Source organism: Bombina bombina, chromosome 7 (assembly GCF_027579735.1).
Source record: "Bombina bombina isolate aBomBom1 chromosome 7, aBomBom1.pri, whole genome shotgun sequence".
Lineage (NCBI taxonomy): Eukaryota > Metazoa > Chordata > Amphibia > Anura > Bombinatoridae > Bombina > Bombina bombina.
Genome location: NC_069505.1, coordinates 228,574,330 through 228,596,605, shown reverse-complemented (window position 1 = coordinate 228,596,605; position 22,276 = coordinate 228,574,330). Strand labels below are relative to the sequence as shown.

Genomic DNA, 22,276 nt, shown 5'->3' with positions numbered 1-22,276 from the left:
CCCCCCTGCAAATGAGGTATGTGCAGTAATTATTTTTCTGAGGAATGGAATTGACTGAGAAAATACTGCTGATACCAATGTAAAGTAAGTTCAGCCTTAAATGCAGTGATAGCGACTGGTATTAGGCTGATGAGTGTGTGTACACTGAATGTATTTTTCTAAGGAATGGAATTGACTCTGAAAATACTGTTAATACTGAAATAATGTATGAGCCTTAACTGCAGTAAAAGCGACTGGTAGCAGGCTTATTAATAACAATTCATAACTTTTCAAATGTATGTTTAAAACGTTTACTGGCATGTTAATCGTTTTTTGTGAGGTACTTGGTGATAAAACTTATTGGGGCATGATTTTTACCACATGGCCATCTTTGTTTTCTGCATAGAAACAGTTTTCTGAGCTTCCCCACTGTTGTAATATGAGTGGGAGGGGCCTATTTTAGCGCTTTTTTGCGCAGTAAAAATTCAGTCACAATCTGTCTACTTCATCCTCCATGATCCAGATCGTCTCTAGAGAGCTCAGGGGTCTTCAAAATTCATTTTGAGGGAGGTAATCAGTCACAGCAGACCTGTGACAGTGTGTTTTGACTGTGAGAAAAACGTTAATTATTAAATTGTTATCAGTTTTTGGGTATTAAGGGGTTAATCATCCATTTGCTGGTGGGTGCAATCCTTTGCTAACTTAATACATTTACTGTGAAAAATTGGTTGCTATAACTATTTTGGTTCATTGTTATTTCAACTGTGACAGCTTTTTGTGCTTCTTAAAGGCACAGTAGCGTTTTTTATATTGCTTGTAAATTTATTAAGAAAAGTATTTCCAAGCTTGCTAGTCTCATTGCTAGTCTGTTTAAACATGTCTGACACAGATGAATCTCTTTGTTCACTATGTTTAAAGGCCAATGTGGAGCCCAATAGAAATTTGTGTACTAATTGCATTGATGTTACTTTAAATAAAAGTCAATCTTTACATGTAAAGAAATTATCACCAGACAACGAGGGGGAAGTTATGCCGACTAACTCTCCTCACGTGTCAGTACCTTCGCCTCCCGCTCCGGAGGTGCGTGATTTTGTGGCGCCAAGTACATCAGGGAGGCCCTTACAAATCACTTTGCAAGACATGGCTACTGTTATGACAGAAGTATTATCTAAATTGCCAGAATTAAGAGGCAAGCGCGATAGCTCTGGGTTAAGGACAGAGCGCGCGGATGAGGTGAGAGCCATGTCAGATACTGCGTCACAGTTTGCAGAACGTGAAGACGGAGAGCTTCATTCTGTGGGTGACGGATCTGATCCAGGGAGACTGGATTCAGAGATTTCTAATTTTAAATTTAAGCTTGAGAACCTCCGCATATTGCTAGGGGAGGTATTAGCGGCTCTGAATGATTGTAACACGGTTGCAATTCCAGAAAAATTATGTAGGTTGGATAGATACTATGCGGTACCAGTGTGTACTGACGTGTTTCTTATACCTAAAAGGCTTACAGAGATTATTAGCAAGGAGTGGGATAGACCTGGTGTGCCCTTTTCCCCTCCTCCCATATTTAGGAAAATGTTTCCTATAGACGCCACCACACAAGACTTATGGCAGACGGTCCCTAAGGTGGAGGGAGCAGTTTCTACTTTAGCTAAGCGTACCACTATCCCGGTGGAGGATAGTTGTGCCTTTTCAGATCCAATGGATAAGAAATTAGAGGGTTACCTTAAGAAAATGTTTGTTCAACAAGGTTTTATCTTACAGCCCCTTGCATGCATTGCGCCTGTCACTGCTGCGGCGGCATTCTGGTTTGAGTCTCTGGAAGAGGCCATTCGCACAGCTCCATTGGATGAAATTATGAACAAGCTTAAAGCACTTAAGCTAGCTAACGCATTTGTTTCTGATGCCGTCGTACATTTAACCAAACTTACGGCTAAGAACTCCGGATTCGCCATCCAAGCGTGCAGAGCGCTATGGCTTAAATCCTGGTCAGCTGACGTGACTTCTAAATCTAAATTGCTTAATATTCCTTTCAAAGGGCAGACCTTATTCGGGCCCGGCTTGAAAGAAATTATAGCTGACATTACGGGAGGTAAGGGCCATGCTCTACCTCAGGACAGGGCCAAATCAAAGGCCAAACAGTCTAATTTTCGTGCTTTTCGTAACTTCAAGGCTGGAGCAGCATCAACTTCCTCCGCTCCAAAACAGGAAGGAGCTGTTGCTCGTTACAGGCAGGGCTGGAAAGTTAACCAGTCCTGGAACAAGGGCAAGCAGGCCAAGAAACCTGCTGCTGCCCCCAAGACAGCATGAAGAGAGGGCCCCCTATCCGGAAACGGATCTAGTGGGGGGCAGACTTTCTCTCTTCGCCCAGGCTTGGGCAAGAGATGTCCAGGATCCCTGGGCTTTGGAGAACATATCTCAGGGATATATCCTGGACTTCAAAACTTCTCCTCCACGAGGGAGATTTCATCTTTCAAGGTTATCAGCAAACCAAATAAAGAAAGAGGCGTTTCTACGCTGTGTACAAGACCTTTTACTAATGGGGGTGATCCAGTCTGGAACTCCCTGAAAGCTCAGGGATTATGGACTCAGGAGGAGAAACTCCTCCCAATAAATATTCTGGAATTAAGAGCAATATTCAATGCTCTCCTAGCTTGGCCTCAGTTAGCAACTCTGAGGTTCATCAGATTTCAGTCGGACAACATCACGACTGTGGCTTACATCAACCATCAAGGGGGAACCAGAAGTTCCCTATCGATGTTGGAAGTTTCAAAGATAATTCGCTGGGCAGAGTCTCACTCTTGCCACCTGTCAGCGATTTACATCCCAGGCGTAGAGAACTGGGAGGCGGATTTTCTAAGTCGCCAGACTTTTCATCCGGGGGAGTGGGAACTTCATCCGGAGGTCTTTGCTCAACTGATTCTTCGTTGGGGCAAACCAGATCTGGATCTTATGGCGTCTCGCCAGAACGCCAAGCTTCCTTGTTACGGATCCAGGTCCAGGGACCCGGGAGCGGTGCTGATAGATGCTCTGACAGCCCCTTGGGTCTTCAACATGGCTTATGTGTTTCCACCATTCCCGATGCTTCCTCGTTTGATTGCCAAGATCAAACAGGAGAGAGCTTCGGTGATTCTAATAGCGCCTGCGTGGCCACGCAGGACCTGGTATGCAGACCTAGTGGACATGTCGTCCTGTCCACCGTGGTCTCTGCCTCTGAGACAGGACCTTCTAATTCAGGGTCCTTTCAAACATCCAAATCTAATTTCTCTGAGGCTGACTGCATGGAGATTGAACGCTTGATTCTATCAAAGCGTGGCTTCTCGGAGTCGGTTATTGATACCTTAATACAGGCTAGGAAGCCTGTTACCAGAAAAATTTACCATAAGATATGGCGTAAATATTTATATTGGTGCGAATCCAAGAGTTACTCATGGAGTAAGGTTAGGATTCCTAGGATATTGTCCTTTCTACAAGAGGGTTTAGAAAAGGGCTTATCTGCTAGTTCGTTAAAGGGACAGATTTCTGCTCTGTCTATTCTTCTACACAAACGTCTGGCTGAAGTTTCAGACGTTCAGGTTTTAACTAGGATTAAGCCTGTGTTTAAGACTGTTGCTCCGCCGTGGAGCTTAAACTTAGTTCTTAATGTTCTTCAAGGCGTTCCATTTGAACCCCTTCATTCCATTGATATCAAGCTGTTATCCTGGAAGGTTTTGTTTTTGATGGCTATTTCCTCGGCTCGAAGAGTCTCTGAGTTATCTGCCTTACATTGTGATTCTCCTTATCTGATTTTTCATTCAGACAAGGTAGTTCTGCGTACTAAACCTGGGTTCTTACCTAAGGTAGTTACTAACAGGAATATCAATCAAGAGATTGTTGTTCCATCACTGTGTCCTAACCCTTCTTCAAAGAAGGAACGACTTTTGCATAATTTGGACGTGGTCCGTGCCCTGAAGTTCTATTTGCAGGCAACTAAAGATTTTCGTCAAACTTCTTCCCTGTTTGTCGTTTACTCTGGACAGAGAAGAGGTCAAAAGGCTTCGGCTACCTCTCTCTCTTTTTGGCTTCGTAGCATAATACGTTTAGCCTATGAGACTGCTGGACAGCAGCCTCCTGAAAGGATTACAGCTCATTCTACTAGAGCTGTGGCTTCCACCTGGGCCTTTAAAAATGAGGCCTCTGTTGAACAGATTTGCAAGGCTGCGACTTGGTCTTCGCTTCACACCTTTTCAAAATTTTACAAATTTGACACTTTTGCTTCTTCGGAGGCTATTTTTGGGAGAAAGGTACTTCAGGCAGTGGTTCCTTCTGTTTAATGTTCCTGCCTTGTCCCTCCCTTCATCCGTGTACTTTAGCTTTGGTATTGGTATTCCATAAGTAATGGATGACCCGTGGACTGACTACACTTAACAAGAGAAAACATAATTTATGCTTACCTGATAAATTTATTTCTCTTGTAGTGTAGTCAGTCCACGGCCCGCCCTGTCTTTAAGGCAGGCCTAAATTTTAATTAAACTCCAGTCACCACTGCACCCTATGGTTTCTCCTTTCTCGTCTGCTTTGGTCGAATGACTGAATATGACATGTGAGGGGAGGAGCTATATAGCAGCTCTGCTGGGTGATCCTCTTGCAGCTTCCTGTTAGGAAGAGATATATTCCATAAGTAATGGATGACCCGTGGACTGACTACACTACAAGAGAAATAAATTTATCAGGTAAGCATAAATTATGTTTTTGCATATGAGACTGCTGGACAGCAGCCTCCTGAAAGAATTACGGATCATTCTACTAGGTCTGTAGCTTCCTCTTGGGCATTTAAAAATTATGCTTCTCTTGAACAGATTTGCAAGGCTGCAACTGGTCGTCTCTTTACACTTTCCCAAATTTGATACTTTTGCCTTGTCCGAGGCTGTTTTTGAGAGAGAGGTTCTTCAAGCAGTGGTGGCTTTCCGTTTTAGGTTCCTGTCTTGTCCCTCCCTTTTATCTGTCTCCTATAGCTTTGGTATTGTATCCCATAAGTAAGGATGAAATCCGTGGACTTGTCATATCTTGTAAAAGAAAAGGAAATTTACGATATGACGAGTCCACGGCCCACCCTGTCGTTTTCTAAGACAGGTCTTTATTTTTGTTAAAGGGACACTGAACCCAATTTTTTTCTTTCGTGATTCAGATAGAGCATGCAATTTTAAGCAACTTTCTAATTTACTCCTATTATAAATGTTTCTTTGTTCCCTTGCTATCTTTATTTGAAAAAGAAGGCATCTAAGCTTTTTTTTTTTGTTCAGAACTCTGGACAGCACTTTTTTATTGGTGGATGAATTTATCCACCAATCAGCAAGGACAACCCAGGTTGTTCACCAAAAATGGGCCGGCATCTAAACTTACATTCTTGCATTTCAAATAAAGATACCAAGAGAATGAAGAAAAATTGATAATAGGAGTAAATTAGAAAGTTGCTTAAAATTTCATGCTCTGTCTGAATCACGGAAGAAAAAATTTGGATTCAGTGTCCCTTTAAACTTCAGTCACCTCTGCCTTTCCTTTCTCTTCCTAACTTCGGTCGAATGACTGGAGAGGGAAGGGAGGAGCTATATATATACAACTCTGCTGTGGTGCTCTTTGCCTTCTCCTGCTGACCAGGAGGCGATATCCCCTAAGTAAGGATGAAATCCGTGGACTCGTCATATATAAAAAAAAAAAAAAAAAAAAAAAAGTAAAAGCTTTTTAAATGTAAACTTCAACTGATAAAATGTTATCTATTGCTTACTTCCTGTGAATGTTCATTGGCTGATGGGTACTTCCTGGTAAAACTTTTTTCCAGTTTCCAAAGCTTTGCCTGATATAAATCAACGTGATTGTCTGTGGTAAATTAAAAATGAGTTTATTTGGTTTATTTACCGTCCATTTAAGGCATTTTGTTTAGAGCATAAAATATTTATTTACGTTTTTTCTTTTTTTTTTAGCTAATTGAGCTTAGTTTTTTTAAAACTCTGTTAGTATAAAGGTGGAATGAATAACAAAATACACCATCTGTAAGGAATGTGAGCTACTAAACTCTCTAGAGTGTTTATCTTTTCCAAAGTTGATGTCATCCTATTTTTATTTCAGGCTGACACTAATCTCAACACTGGTTTTATAGTTACAATATTAAAGGGTTATTAAACAGTGAGTAAATGCTATACATAATACTGAGATTAGTTATTTAACCCTTTCAATACTGGGAATTTCAGAGACGAACTTTACAAAAAGACAGAAGAATTTTTAGCATTTTTGCTATCACTCCATTTAAATAGAACCTTGATTATTATATATAGAGCCTTTATTATTATATATACTATATATTTTTAACGTAGACAACCCAAGGTATTAATCTAGTTCTATTTTGGTATATTTCATGCCACCACTTCACCACCAAAACTTTGGGTTTCTTTTTTAATTTTTTTACATGCCGCTTGTGGAATCATAGCACAAATAGTTGTAAAAGCTTCCCTGGGATCGCCTTTGTTTAGAAATAGCATATATATATGTCTTTGCCTTTAGGCAATTAGAAGGCCGCTAAATGGAGCTGCGCACAACACATCTGAAATTTCCTGCAGTGAAGGGGTTAATCAGTTAGTGTATAAGGTTAATTTTAGCTTTAGTGTAGAGATTACTCTCCCACCTGAACCCTCCCAATCCTGAACCCTCCCAAACAGCTCTATTTCCCCCCACCAACCTAGGTAGCCAGTATGCTCTTTTAGGTTGTTTTTTTTTTTCTGCAGTGTAGGGATCCTCCTCAAATAATCATTAGGGGACCCTTCTTTTAATACCAATATGTAATCCAGTTGTAGTGGTTTGAATTGATCTTTTTCCTAGTTAAAGGGACAGTAAACCTTGAGATTTTTTTTTTTTATATAAAATCTTTAGATATGCATAATGCAACCATATTTACCCTATGTGTTTTGCCCCTTGAGTTCTTCAGAAATGAGCTGGTTCCTAAGCAAAAGATACCAAGAGAACAAAGGAAAATTGCTAATAGAAGTAAATTAGAGCGTGCAATTTTCAACAACTTTGTCTGAATCATTAATGAAAAATGTTGGGTTTCATATCTCTCTTTAATCTGTAAAATTCACATTGCAGCTATCCGGCTCCTGGTGATAATTTAAAGGGACATTGCAGCCAAAACTGAAATGTACATCAGTGCACTTCGCTTTTGAATATGCGATATACTTGCATTAACAGAAATGCTTCCAGTAAAAGCTAACACTGGTTTCCATTGTGAGCTTTTATACGTGAAGACTATTTAAATGATTCCTACACCAGCATTTTAATCAGTGTTTATGCTCAGAGAGCTGGCGGTGCCCTGTAGTCTGTTGGCGAAGATTACGTTTATATGATACAAGTGAATGAAACACTGATTAAAATGCTGGTGTAATAATCATATTTATGTATGCTTCATGTGCACATTAAGAGCTCACACTGAATACAGTAATAGCTTTTTTTTGCAAACGTGCTTCTATTCAAAGTTAAAGCGTGTTAAAGGACTACTAAAGGAATATCATAATCCACAAATGCAAAAAAGACAACCCAAAAGTTTGTTTCAAATGAGTAGTAGATTTTATTTTCTGACAAATTTCAATTAGTTAAATCTTTCTTCGCTCTGCACCATGTGACAGCCTTCAGCCAATCACAAACAAAATGCACATATATATGTTCTGTGAAGTCTTGCACGTTAGGAGCTGGTGCCTCAAAGTGTGCACATAAAAAGATTGGCGCATTTAGATAATGGAAGTGAATTGGAAAGTTGTTTGAAATGATGTGCTCTCTCTGACTGTTTAATTTTCACTTTAGTGTTTCTTTAATGGGCATTTCAAGTGTGTCTGGAATGCCCCTTTAATGCATTTAATAAGGCAAAAAAGGGATTCTATATAAGACAACATGAATAGCGAACAATATATGGGATATGGGCTTTATTTTATACATTTTTTGTGTTTAACTCAGTTACTGTTTTATTGTAGATGGAGAATGGGACCAATATCCAGATACCGGCACGGAATACCTTTTTGCAAGAACTTGAAGTCCAAACTGGAGAAGTGGCTGCTTTTTGTAAAGAAGTTGCAAAGTAAGTTTGTAAACTAACATAATTGTATATATTTTTTCTTCATAAATGGAAAGAGTCCACAGCTGCATTCATTACTTCTGGGAATTCAGAACCTGGCCACCAGGAGGAGGCAAAGGCACCCCAGCCAAAGGCTTAAATACCCCTCCCACTTCCCTCATCCCCCAGTCATTCTTTGCCTTTCGTCCCATGAGGTTGGCAGAGAAGTGAGGGACTTGGTGGAGTTCTGCTGCGACTCTCTCATTGATTCTGACTTTACGTTGAGATGTGGAGTGTTTCCTTCCCTGCGTGGGTTGGAGGTTGGGAGGATTTAGGACCTCCTTGCCGCCGGTTCTGGCAGGCTTGCCTTCTGCGGTTCTTGGAATTGTCATTTTTGGATTTTTTCCTTTTGAGGTTCTCTTCTTCGGATGAGACTTCGGGACTTTGTCTGTTGCTCCTTAGCGGTCTTGGTCACCTTATGGGAGGGTCTTGTGGCTTTTTCCTACTTAGGGAACGACTAAATCCCTGATCAGGGACGATAGGCTGTGTTGTCTCCTTCTCCAAGCTTCGCTTAGGGGTTTTCTACCAGGTTTTAGGATGCTCTGCATTCTTTTTCCTTGGGTACGGTCCTCTGGTACTCCTGAGGAGATTATGGAGAATAGCCTTTGTTTTATTCACCCTTCGGGTGACTTGTCCTCAATGTTTTCTTCATGTCTTATGAGCTTGTGCGCTGTTCCTTTCCGTTCTCTCCCCTTTGGGGGGGTAGTTTCTCCTCCTTATGGGGGTGCGTTTTTTTCTCCCTCTGGAGTTTGGTTGTCCTATCCTGTGTACAGGTTGTTGGCACAGGTGTGTTTTTTTTTTTTTTTATCCTCTAGAGAGCGATCCGCTCTCTGGGGTTTTGTTTCATCTGGGGAGAAGATGTCTCCATGTTTGAGACTGTCATGGAGTGTCGTGCTGGGTCTCCTGAGGCCTTATTGCATTTTCTTTCATGTAATTGGCAAGAGTCCATGAGCTAGTGACGTATGGGATATACAATCCTTCCAGGAGAAGCAAAGTTTCCCAAACCTCAAAATTCCTATAAATACACCCCTCACCACACCCACAATTCAGTTTTACAAACTTTGCCTCCTATGGAGGTGGTGAAGTAAGTTTGTGCTAAGATTTCTACGTTGATAAGCACTTCTCAGCATTGTTGAAGCCCGATTCCTCTCAGAGTACAGCGAATGTCAGAGGGACGTGAAGGGAGTATCACTTATTGAATACAATGATTTCCCTAACGGGGGTCTATTTCATAGGTTCTCTGTTCTCAGTCGTAGAGATTCATCTCCTACCTCCCTTTTCAGATCGACGATATACTCTCAATTTACCATTACCTCTGCTGATAACTGTTTCAGTACTGGTTTGGCTATCCGCTATATGTGGATGGGTGTCTTTTGGTAAGTTTTTTTTTTATTACTTGAAACACCCCAGCTATGGATTGGCACTTTATGCATTTATATAAAGTTCTAAATATATTTATTGTACTTTATATTTGCCTTGACTCAGGTTCATGTATTTCCTTCTGCATAATGTCAGTTTCATATTTGGGGAAAAACATTTTTAAGAAATTTTTTTCTTACCTGGGGTTGTTTTTTTTTTTTTTTTTTTTTTTTTTTCAATTGACTACCTTCTTGCAAATTGCGGGCGGTATTAGGCCCACAGGTGCGCCAAATGCTAAACTTTATTGCGTCATTCTTGGCGCGAGAATTTTTTTGGTGCGAAAAATAAGTCTATGACGTAGTTGACGCCGAAGCCTTACACACGATTGCGTCATTAGTGACGCAAGTGAGTCATTTCCGGTTATTATTGGCGCCAAAAAAGTTTTCAGTTGTGTTGTGCGTCATACTTGGCGCCAAACTTTTTCATTATTTTAATACCCCATTGATGTTTGCCTCCTTTTTCTCTATCAGAGGGCTATGCTATTTGCATTTTTTCCCCATTCCTGAAACTGTAATATAAGGAAATTGATAATTTTGCTTTATATGTTTTTTCTTTTACATTTTGCATGATGTCTCAATCTGATCCTGCCTCAGAAGTTTCTGCTGGAACATTGCTGCCTGACATTGGTTCTACCAAAGCTAAGTGCATTTGTTGTAAGATTGTGGAAATTATTTCGCCAAATGTCATTTGTAATAGTTGTCATGATAAACTTTTACATGCAGATAGTGTGTCCATCAGTAATAGTACATTGCCAGTTGCAGTTCCTTCAACTTCTAATGTACATGATATACCAATGAATTTTAAAGAATTTGTTTCTGATTCTATCCAGAAGGCTTTGTCTGCATTTCCACCTTCTAATAAACATAAAAGGTATTTTAAAACTTCTCATTCAGTTGATGAAATTTCAAATGACCAACAACATAATAATTTATCCTCCTCTGATGAGGATCTATCTGATACAGAAGATCCTTCCTCAGACATTGACACTGACAAAACTACTTATTTATTTATAATAGAGTATATGCGTTCTTTATTAAAAGAAGTGTTAATTACTTTGGATACTGAGGTAACCAGTCCTCTTGAAGTCAGTCTAATACACGTTTAAATGCTGTTTTTAAACCTCCTGTGGTTTCTCCAGGGGTTTTTCCCTATTCCTGAGGCTATTTCTGATATGATTTCTAAGGAATGGAATAAGCCAGGTACTTCTTTTATTCATTCTTCAAGGTTTAAAAAATTGTATTCTTTACCAGCAAATTCTCTAGAGTTTTGGGGAAAAATCTCCAAAGTTGATGGGGTTATTTCTACTCTTCCTTTAAGGATCCTTTAGATAGGAAGCTTGAATCTTATCTAAGGAAAGCCTATTTATATTCAGGCCATCTTCTCAGAACTGCAATTTCTTTGGCTGATGTTGCGGCTGCATCAACTTTCTGGTTGGAGAATTTAGCGTAACAAGAATTGGATTCTGACATATCTAGTATTATTCGCTTACTACAATATGCTAATCATTTTATTTGTGATGCCATTTTTGATATTATCAAAATTGATGTTAGGTCCATGTCTTTAGCTATATTAGCTAGAAGAGCTTTGTGGCTTAAATCTTTGAATGCTGATATGACATCTAAATCTAGATTACTATCTCTTTCTTTCCAAGGTAATAATTTATTTGGTTCTCAGTTGGATTCTATTATTTCAACTGTTACTGGGGGAAAGGGAGTTTTTCTGCCTCAGGATAAAAAACCTAAGGGTAAATCTAAGGCTTCTAATCGTTTTCGTTCCTTTCATCAAAATAAGGAACAAAAACTCCATCCTTCCCCCAAGGAATCTGTTTCCAATTGGAAGCCTTCCTCAAATTGGAATAAATCCAAGCCATTTAAGAAACCAAAGTCAGCCCCTAAGCCCGCATGATGGTGCCGCCCTCATTCCAGCTCAGCTGATAGGGGGCAGATTAAGGTTTTTCAAGGATATTTGGATAAATTCTATCCAAAATCAATGGATTCAGAGCATTGTCTCTCAAGGGTATCGAATAGGATTCAGAGTAAGACCTCCTGTGAGAAGATTTTTTCTCTCATGTATCCCAGCAAATCCAGTAAAAGCTTAGGCTTTCCTGAAGTGTGTTTCAGACCTGGAGTCTTCAGGGGTAATCATGCCAGTTCCTTTTCAGGAACAAGGTTTGGGGTTTTATTCAAATCTATTCATTGTCACAAAGAAGAAAAAATTATTCAGACCAGTTCTGGATCTGAAAATTTTGAATCGTTATGTAAGAGTACCAACTTTCAAGATGGTGACTATAAGGACTATTCTGCTCTTTGTTCAGCGAGGACATTATATGTCCACAATAGTCTTGCAGGATGCATACCTTCATATTCCGATTCATCCAGAACATTATCAGTTCCTGAGATTCTCTTTTCTAAACAAGCATTACCAATTTGTTGCTCTTCCATTTGGCCTAGCAACAGCTCCAAGAATCTTTTCAAAGGTTCTAGGTGCCCTACTATCTGTAATCAGAGAACAGGGTATTGCGGTGTTTCCTTATATTGGTACTAGCTCAATCTTTACATTCTGCTGAATCTCACACGAATCAACTAGTGTTGTTTCTTCGGAAACATGGTTGGAGGATCAATTTACCAAAAAGTTTCTTGATTCCTCAGACAAGGGTCACCTTTTTAGGCTTCCAGATAGATTCAGTGTCCATGACTCACAGACAAGAGACGTTTAAAATTGGTTGCAGCCTGCCTGCACCTTCAGTCTGTCATTCCCTTCAGTAGCTATGTGCATGGAAGTTTTAGGTCTCATGACTGCAGCATCGGACGCGATCCCCTTTGCTCGTTTTCACATGAGACCTCTACAGCTTTGTATGCTGAACCAATGGTGCAAAGATATCACAATTAATATCCTTAAATCCCAATGTACGACACTCTCTGACGCTTCTTTTGTTTGGCCAACCTGGACTGTGATCACAACAGATGCAAGTCTTTCAGGTTGGGGAGCTGTTTGGGGATCTCTGACAGCACAAGGGGTTTGGAAATCTCAAGAGCCGAGATTACCAATAAATATTTTAGAACTTGTGCAATTCTCAGAGCTCTTCAGTTTTGGCCTCTGTTAAAGAGAGAACCGTTTATTTGTTTTCAGACAGACAATATCACAACAGTAGCATATGTCAATCATCAGGGTGGGACTCTCAGTCCCCGAGCTATGAAAGAAGTATCTCGGATACTTGCTTGGGCGGAATCCAGCTCCTGTCTAATCTCTGCGGTGCATATCCCAGGTGTAGACAATTGGGAGGCGGACTATCTCAGCCGTCAGACTTTACATCCAGGGGAGTGGTCTCTCCATCCAGATGTGTTTTCTCAGATTGTTCAGATGGTGGGGTCTTCCAGAGATAGATCTCATGGCCTCTCATCTAAACAAGAAACTTCCCAGATACCTGTCCAGGTATGTTCAGGCCGAAGCAGTGGATGCGCTGACACTTCCTTGGTGTTATCATCCTGCTTACATTTTCCTGCCTCTAGTTCTCCTTCCAAGAGTCATCTTCAAAATCATCATGGAACAATATTTTGTGTTGCTGGTGGCTCCAGCATGGCCACACAGGTTTTGGTATGCGGATCTGGTTAGGATGTCCTGTTGCCAGCCTTGGCCACTTCCGTTAAGGCCGGACCTACTATCTCAAGGTCCGTTTTTCCATCACGATCTCAAATTATTAAATTTGAAGGTATGGAAATTGAACGCTTAGTACTAAGTCATAGAGGTTTCTCTGACTCAGTGATTAATACTATGTTACAAGCTCGTAAATCTGTCTTTAGAAAGATTTATTATAGAGTTTGGAAGACTTACATTTCATGGTGTTCTTCTCATATATTCTCTTGGCATTCTTTTTGAATTCCTAGAATTTTACAGTTTCTTCAGGATGGTTTGGATAAGGGTTTGTCTGCATGTTCCTTGAAGGGACAAATCTCTGCTCTTTCTGTTTTATTTCACAGAAAGATTGCTATACTTCCTGATATTCATTGTTTTGTAAAGGCTTTAGTTCGTATTAAGCCTGTCATTAAATCAATTTCTCCTCCTTGGAGTCTTAATTTGGTTTTGAAGGCTTTACAGGCTACTCCATTTGAGCCTATTCATTCTTTGGACATAAAACTACTTTCTTGGAAAGTGTTGTTCCTTTTGGCTATCTCTTCTGCTAGAAGAGTTTCTGAGCTATCTGCTCTTTCTTGTGAGTCTCCTTTTCTGATTTTTCATCGGGATAAGGCAGTTTTGCGGACTTCTTTTCAATTTTTACCTAAGGTTGTGAATTCTAACAACATTAGTAGAGAAATTGTTGTCCCTTCCTTGTGTCCTAATCCTAAGAATTCTTTGGAAAGATCCTTACATTCTTTGGATGTGGTAAGAGCTTTGAAATATTATGTGGAAGCTACCAAAGATTTCTTGAAGACTTCCAGTCTATTTGTTTTATTTTCTGGTCCTAGGAAAGGTCAGAAGGCTTCTGCTATATCCTTGGCTTCTTGGTTAAAACTTTTGATTCATCAAGCATATTTGGAGTTGGGTCAGGCCCCGCCTCAGAGAATTACACCTCATTCCACTAGATCAGTCTCCACTTCGTGGGCCTTTAAGAATGAAGCTTCAGTTGATCAGTTTTTGGTAGAAAAGTTCTTCAGGCAGCTTTTTCAGTTTGATTCTTCTGCTTTTGATTTAAGTTTTTTTCTTTCATTTATGAGAATAAACTTATATTTTTGGGTTGTGGATTAATTTTTCAGTGGAAAATGGCTGTTTTTATTTTTATCCCTCCCTCTCTAGTGACTCTTGCGTGGAGTTCCACATCTTGGGTATTGCTATCCCATACGTCACTAGCTCATGGACTCTTGCCAATTACATGAAAGAAAACATAATTTATGTAAGAACTTACCTGATAAATTCATTTCTTTCATATTGGCAAGAGTCCATGAGGCCCACCCTTTTTATGGTGGTTATGATTTTTTGTATAAAGAACAATTATTTCCAAATTTCTTTTGTTGATGCTTTCTACTCCTTTCTTTATCACCCCACTGCTTGGCTATTCGTTAAACCGAATTGTGGGTGTGGTGAGGGGTGTATTTATAGGCATTTTGAGGTTTGGGAAACTTTGCCCCTCCTGGAAGGATTGTATATCCCATATGTCACTAGCTCATGGACTCTTGCCAATATGAAAGAAATGAATTTATCAGGTAAGTTCTTACATAAATTTTGTTTTCTCTGTTCCTCTCCTATGTGGTTCTCTTTGGAGTCCCATTGTTAGAGCTTTTGTTTGGCATCCGAGCATCTTTGGGGTAGCTGAGTCCATCCTTTTCCGTTCTCTTTTTGGGGACTGGTGTTTGGGTTTTTTTCTGTTCCCCTGTCTTTCAGACCTGTCAACCAACTGTAGTGGCCTGTGAGTTACTTGCTGCCTAGTAGGTGGAAGGTTTGCGGTTTGAAATCAGTTGCAGCCGTTTGCTCCTTGTCTGTGTGTTGGCAGACTTTTGCCAAAACTCTATGTTCACCTTTGGGTCCTTGTGGTATGGGGAGCCTTTTTGAGGTTTCTGTGCTTTCTCCATGTTCAAGATATGTGAGTAGGACTGGCGTTCTTTTGGTTAAGCCTGTGCTGGGTCCACTGCTTAGTGGATGTTTTGCAGTCTGTCAGTTACGGTTTGTGATCGATCTTCTGCTGCTCTGACTTGCCAGCAAGTATTTTAATTCAAAGTCATCCTGGTATGACTGTAGCATGTGGTGTTGACCCAAGGGTTTGCTTTTCTGGGTTTGCTGCACGTATATCGGTTTCTGAAGACTCAATATTTTGAGTTCCTTGCATCTTGAGGACTCTGTCTTCAGTTGTCTTTTAGGGTGCGGTTGCACTATCTTTAGGAGAAGTTCTTCTCTGTGTCGGATTCCCGGTGTTAACCTTGGGTTTCTGTACATTCTGGGGTCTGGGAGTTGCCTCCCTTTGTTTCTCATGACTGGTTTCGGTCTCTGTGAGCTTGGTTCTTGGTGTTTCCTTTTCTTGGAAACTGTTATACCCCTTTTAGGGTCTTCTGGGAATCCTCGCTTGTTCTTCCATATCCTTCCCTTTTGGGTGTTTGTTTGTTGATCCCCTTCTCTGGTATGGGGTGTGTGGTTGAGGACCGCGTACTGGACAACGGTGTCTCCTGGAGGCGTGTTGGTGGACTATCTGCGGGTCAGTGTCCTTGCGGCCTTTTCTTTTTCAAATTTTCGCGACTTCGGACAAAGCAGGTTTTTTTTGTTGAGTAGGGGTTTTCAGGCCTGGTACCCTCAGAATGGGCCGCCTTTTGTACCATGCCGTTTGAGCATTCAGTGTCCTCTATAGCTTGGGTACTGTTTTCTCAAAAGTAATGAATGCAGCTGTGGACTCTTTCCATTTATGAAGAAAAACTTAAATTATGCTTAACTGATAATTTTCTTTAGATGGAAAGAGTCCACAGCTCCCCACCCGTGTTTTTCTGGAGTGTCTGTTTTTCTTCTGGCACCTTTTCACCCTGATTTTTCTTCTACTGTTCCTTGTTCCTCGGCAGAATGACTGGGGGATGAGGGAAGTGGGAGGAGTATTTAAGCCTTTGTCTGGTGTGCCTTTGCCTCCTCCTGGTGGCCAGGTTCTGAATTCCCAAAAGTAATGAATGCAACTGTGGACTCTCTCCATCTGAAGATGAGTATTGTTACTTTCTTAAAGCTGTAGTTTGCACAATATGTATGGAAAAGGTGTATTCAAATGGAGAAATTAAGTGTAATCCAGTGATAAAGTATTGGCATTTGGGTAAATAATAATTGTATCAGCAGCTGTAGTGGTTAAACCTGTCATGGAATAGAACAGTATTTGTAAATGTATAAAATGAGCAAGAAGTGACACCATAATCCCCAATATACACACAAATACATTATGACATTATTACATATCGGTGCTGTTATAATACTCTGATTCTTACAGGTTTTGCTCAGTTCTGCACAATATACACGGATACATTATTACATAGTGGTGCTGTGATAATACTCTATGATTCTTACTGGTTTTCCTAAGTTCTGCACAATATACACAGAGTATTATCACAGCACCACTATGTAATAATGTGATTCTTACAGGTTTTGCTCAGTTCTGCACAATATACACAAATACATTATTATATTATTACATAGTGGTGCTGTGATAATACTCTGATTCTTACAGGTTTTCCTAAGTTCTGCACAATATACACAGAGTATTATCACAGCACCACTATGTAATAATGTGATTCTTACAGGTTTTGCTCAGTTCTGCACAATATACACACAAATACATTATTACATAGTGGTGCTGTGATAATACTCTGATTCTTACATGTTTTGCTCACGGATACATTATTACATAGTGATGCTGTGATAATACTCTCTGATTCTTACAGGTTTTGCTCAGTTCTGCACAATATACACACACATACATTATTACATAGTGGTGCTGTGATAATACTCTGATTCTTACAGGATTTGCTCAGTTATGCACAATATACACACACATACATTATTACATAGTGATGCTGTGATAATACTCTATGATTCTTACAGGTTTTGCTCAGTTCTGCACAATATACACACACATACATTATTACATAGTGATGCTGTGATAATACTCTGATTCTTACAGGATTTGCTCAGTTATGCACAATATAGACACACATACATTATTACATAGTGATGCTGTGATAATACTCTCTGATTCTTACAGGTTTTGCTCAGTTCTGCACAATATACACACACATACATTATTACATAGTGGTGCTGTGATAATATTCTGATTCTTACAGGATTTGCTCAGTTATGCACAATATACACACACATACATTATTACATAGTGATGCTGTGATAATACTCTGATTCTTACAGGTTTTGATTAGTTCTGCACAATATACACACACATACATTATTACATAGTGATGCTGTGATAATACTCTATGATTCTTACAGGTTTTGCTCAGTTCTGCACAATATACACACACATACATTATTACATAGTGATGCTGTGATAATACTCTATGATTCTTACAGGTTTTGCTCAGTTCTGCACAATATACACACACATACATTATTACATAGTGATGCTGTGATAATACTCTATGATTCTTACAGGTTTTGCTCAGTTCTGCACAATATACACACACATACATTATTACATAGTGATGCTGTGATAATACTCTGATTCTTACAGGTTTTGATTAGTTCTGCACAATATACACACACATACATTATTACATAGTGATGCTGTGATAATACTCTCTGATTCTTACAGGTTTTGCTCAGTTCTGCACAATATACACACACATACATTATTACATAGTGGTGCTGTGATAATACTCTGATTCTTACAGGATTTGCTCAGTTCTGCACAATATAGACACACATACATTATTACATAGTGATGCTGTGATAATACTCTCTGATTCTTACAGGTTTTGATTAGTTCTGCACAATATACACACACATACATTATTACATAGTGATGCTGTGATAATACTCTCTGATTCTTACAGGTTTTGCTCAGTTCTGCACAATATACACACACATACATTATTACATAGTGGTGCTGTGATAATACTCTGATTCTTACAGGATTTGCTCAGTTCTGCACAATATAGACACACATACATTATTACATAGTGATGCTGTGATAATACTCTCTGATTCTTACAGGTTTTGATTAGTTCTGCACAATATACACACACATACATTATTACATAGTGATGCTGTGATAATACTCTCTGATTCTTACAGGTTTTGCTCAGTTCTGCACAATATACACACACACATTATTACATAGTGATGCTGTGATAATACTCTATGATTCTTACAGGATTTGCTCAGTTATGCACAATATACACACACATACATTATTACATAGTGATGCTGTGATAATACTCTGATTCTTACAGGTTTTGATTAGTTCTGCACAATATACACACACATACATTATTACATAGTGATGCTGTGATAATACTCTATGATTCTTACAGGTTTTGCTCAGTTCTGCACAATATACACACACATACATTATTACATAGTGATGCTTTGATAATACTCTATGATTCTTACAGGTTTTGCTCAGTTCTGCACAATATACACACACATACATTATTACATAGTGGTGCTGTGATAATACTCTCTGATTCTTACAGGTTTTGATTAGTTCTGCACAATATACACACACATACATTATTACATAGTGATGCTGTGATAATACTCTCTGATTCTTACAGGTTTTGCTCAGTTCTGCACAATATACACACACATACATTATTACATAGTGGTGCTGTGATAATACTCTGATTCTTACAGGATTTGCTCAGTTCTGCACAATATAGACACACATACATTATTACATAGTGATGCTGTGATAATACTCTCTGATTCTTACAGGTTTTGATTAGTTCTGCACAATATACACACACATACATTATTACATAGTGATGCTGTGATAATACTCTCTGATTCTTACAGGTTTTGCTCAGTTCTGCACAATATACACACACACATTATTACATAGTGATGCTGTGATAATACTCTATGATTCTTACAGGATTTGCTCAGTTATGCACAATATACACACACATACATTATTACATAGTGATGCTGTGATAATACTCTGATTCTTACAGGTTTTGATTAGTTCTGCACAATATACACACACATACATTATTACATAGTGATGCTGTGATAATACTCTATGATTCTTACAGGTTTTGCTCAGTTCTGCACAATATACACACACATACATTATTACATAGTGATGCTGTGATAATACTCTATGATTCTTACAGGTTTTGCTCAGTTCTGCACAATATACACACACATACATTATTACATAGTGATGCTGTGATAATACTCTCTGATTCTTACAGGTTTTGATTAGTTCTGCACAATATACACACACACACATACATTATTACATAGTGGTGCTGTGATAATACTATATGATTCTTACAGGTTTTGCGGAGTTCTGCACAATATACACACACATACATTATTATAGTGGTGCTGTGATAATACTCTCTGATTCTTACAGGTTTTGCGGAGTTCTGCACAATATACACACACATACATTATTATAGTGGTGCTGTGATAATACTCTCTGATTCTTACAGGTTTTGCTCAGTTCTGCACAATATACACAGATACATTATTACATAGGCGTGCTGTAATAATACTCATTGCTGCTGTTATTGCTGCATGTTGTAGAGCGGACACAAACTCGTCAATCTCACAAAACACAATCCCCAAAGAAGAAAAACAATAGATTCCAAGGAAACAAACCCTTAGTAATAACCATCATGTATTACTTCCAAACCACACAATAAAAACATAGAAACCCCCAAATGCCCACAGGCCAGTGTAGATATAGCCAAGTGCTCTTATAAATATCTTCACATTTAAAGGGACATTGTACTATAAAATTGTCTCCCCTTTAATGTATCCCTAATGATCTATGTTACCTGCAGGAGTGTATTATCTTGTTTACAATTATATCCTTTACCTTTATTTTACATTTGAAATAGCTGCTATTACCCATTGAAGGCACCACCTATATTAAAAATGTCAAAACGGCTGTAGAAAAAGCAATGTTAACAAGAGGCAGTGGTAGAAATCAACCTCCTAGTGGGGATGGGGGAGAGAGTGCCCAGCTCATTTGAAAGATGTTCCTGCAGCTGCTGTGAATACAGTGCTTGCTTGAGTACAATGTAGGGTTGCTCTCAAGTGTACACTTGTAGTAACCTACTGAGTCTGTCATTCAGCAAAAATATAAATATAAAAGTAATAACATATAGAGAGAGAGAGAAGTATACGTTCTGAACTTTCCACCAATGAACAATAGCAGGAAGCATCTTTTAGCCAATGAGCAATAGCAGGAAGTGCCTATCAGCCAGTGAGCAGTAGCAGGAAGCGCCTATCAGCCAGTGAGCGATAGCAGGAAGCACCTATCAGCCAGTGAGCGATAGCAGGAAGCGCCTATCTGCCAGTGAGCGGTAGCAGGCAGGGCCTGTCAACCAGTGAGCAGTACCAGGAAGGGCCTGTCAGCCAGTGAGCAGTACCAGGAAGGGCCTGTCAGCCAGTGAGCAGTACCAGGAAGGGCCTGTCAGCCAGTGAGCAGTACCAGGAAGGGCCTGTCAGCCAGTGAGCAGTACCAGGAAGGGCCTGTCAGCCAGTGAGCAGTACCAGGAAGGGCCTGTCAGCCAGTGAGCAGTACCAGGAAGGGCCTGTCAGCCAGTGAGCAGTACCAGGAAGGGCCTGTCAGCCAGTGAGCAGTACCAGGAAGGGCCTGTCAGCCAGTGAGCAGTACCAGGAAGGGCCTGTCAGCCAGTGAGCAGTACCAGGAAGGGCCTGTCAGCCAGTGAGCAGTACCAGGAAGGGCATATCGACAAGTGAGCGATAGCAGGAAGCGCCTATCTGCCAGTGAGCGATAGCAGGAAGCGCCTATCTGCCAGTGAGCGATAGCAGGAAGCGCCTATCTGCCAGTGAGCGATAGCAGGAAGTGCCTGAGTTCAGTGTCCATTTAACAAAAACATAGCCAGAGCTACTGTGTTAAAAAGGGACATTGTACACTAGATTTTTCTTTGCATAAATGTTTTGTAGATGATCCATTTATACAGCCCATCTGGGTGTGTGTTTAAAACGATGTATAGTTTTGCTTATTTTTTTAATAACATTGTGCAGATTTTTAAACTCCTATCCAAGCCCCAAAATATCAGATGTAGACCTAAGTCTACAGAATCCTGTTTGCTTCTTCCTGTTTGCATAATGGGTCTTTTCATATGCAGGGGATGTGGGGGGGAAGGTCTGCTCATCCTGGTTTCCAAGCCCCTTTCAGTGGATGTGTCAGTCTAACACCATCACCAGTCCTAAACTGGAAGCTTATAAGTAAGTTTTAAAATGGTTTTATAATGGATTTTTTTTATCAATACCTGTGCATATTCATCTTTAAAGTAGTGTCTATTACATGCAGTTTTATGAACATTGGTGTATACTGTCCCTTTAAAGTGTGTGTTTGTAAAAATGTATAGTTTTGCTGATTTTTTAAGTAGCATTGTGTTGATTTTCAGGCTCCTAACCAAGCCCCAACATTTTAGATGTATACTGATGTATATGGACTTCAGACTGCTTCTGTATGTCTAATGGATCTTTTCATATGCAGGGGAGGTGGGAGGTTCTGCTATCAGCCCCTTTCAGTGGGTGTCCCAGGCTTATCTGATTAACAATGATAAATTGGAAGCTTCTAAGTTTTTTTTAAAAGGTTTTATACTGGATTTTTAGATCAGTATCTGTGCATATACTTTATAGTAGTGTCTATTACATGCAGTCAAATGAAAATACTGCCCCTTTAACCATGTAGCTGTGTCTTTGATTAAAGGCAGTGTGTGTTCATTATTCAGGCAAACTAAAAGTATGTACTCATAGTATATTAAACAGCTGTGTGTTTTGAAGGCTGTGGCTGTTCCTTTAATCTCATCTAGTAATGTTAAAGGAACAATAAATACTTTGGACATTGTAATATAAAATGCTTATATGCAGTAAAACAACTTTGCAATACACAGTTATTTATTTTGTCCCATTTTCCTGTAATTTTAACTCTGAAATCTTGAGAATTGAAAGTGCACATTGCAGACTATCACACACCTGCTATAGATCTGTTCCTAACTGGCTTCAGCAGAGGTTATCAGATCACTGCGAAACAGTGACACAATTTCTAACATAAATAAATAAAGCAAA

The 22,276-nt window shown here is 39.5% G+C and overlaps 1 protein-coding gene across 2 annotated transcripts in view; it reads left to right on the top strand.

The window, feature by feature from the left end:
- Positions 1-22,276, top strand: part of PIK3C2A (phosphatidylinositol-4-phosphate 3-kinase catalytic subunit type 2 alpha) — a 530,626-nt gene that overhangs the window by 96,754 nt on the left and 411,596 nt on the right. For both annotated transcript variants that reach the window (XM_053720635.1, XM_053720636.1), the window contains one exon: positions 7,971-8,074. In XM_053720635.1, coding sequence (XP_053576610.1) covers positions 7,971-8,074 — 104 coding nt within the window. The remainder of the gene's footprint in view (positions 1-7,970; positions 8,075-22,276) is intronic.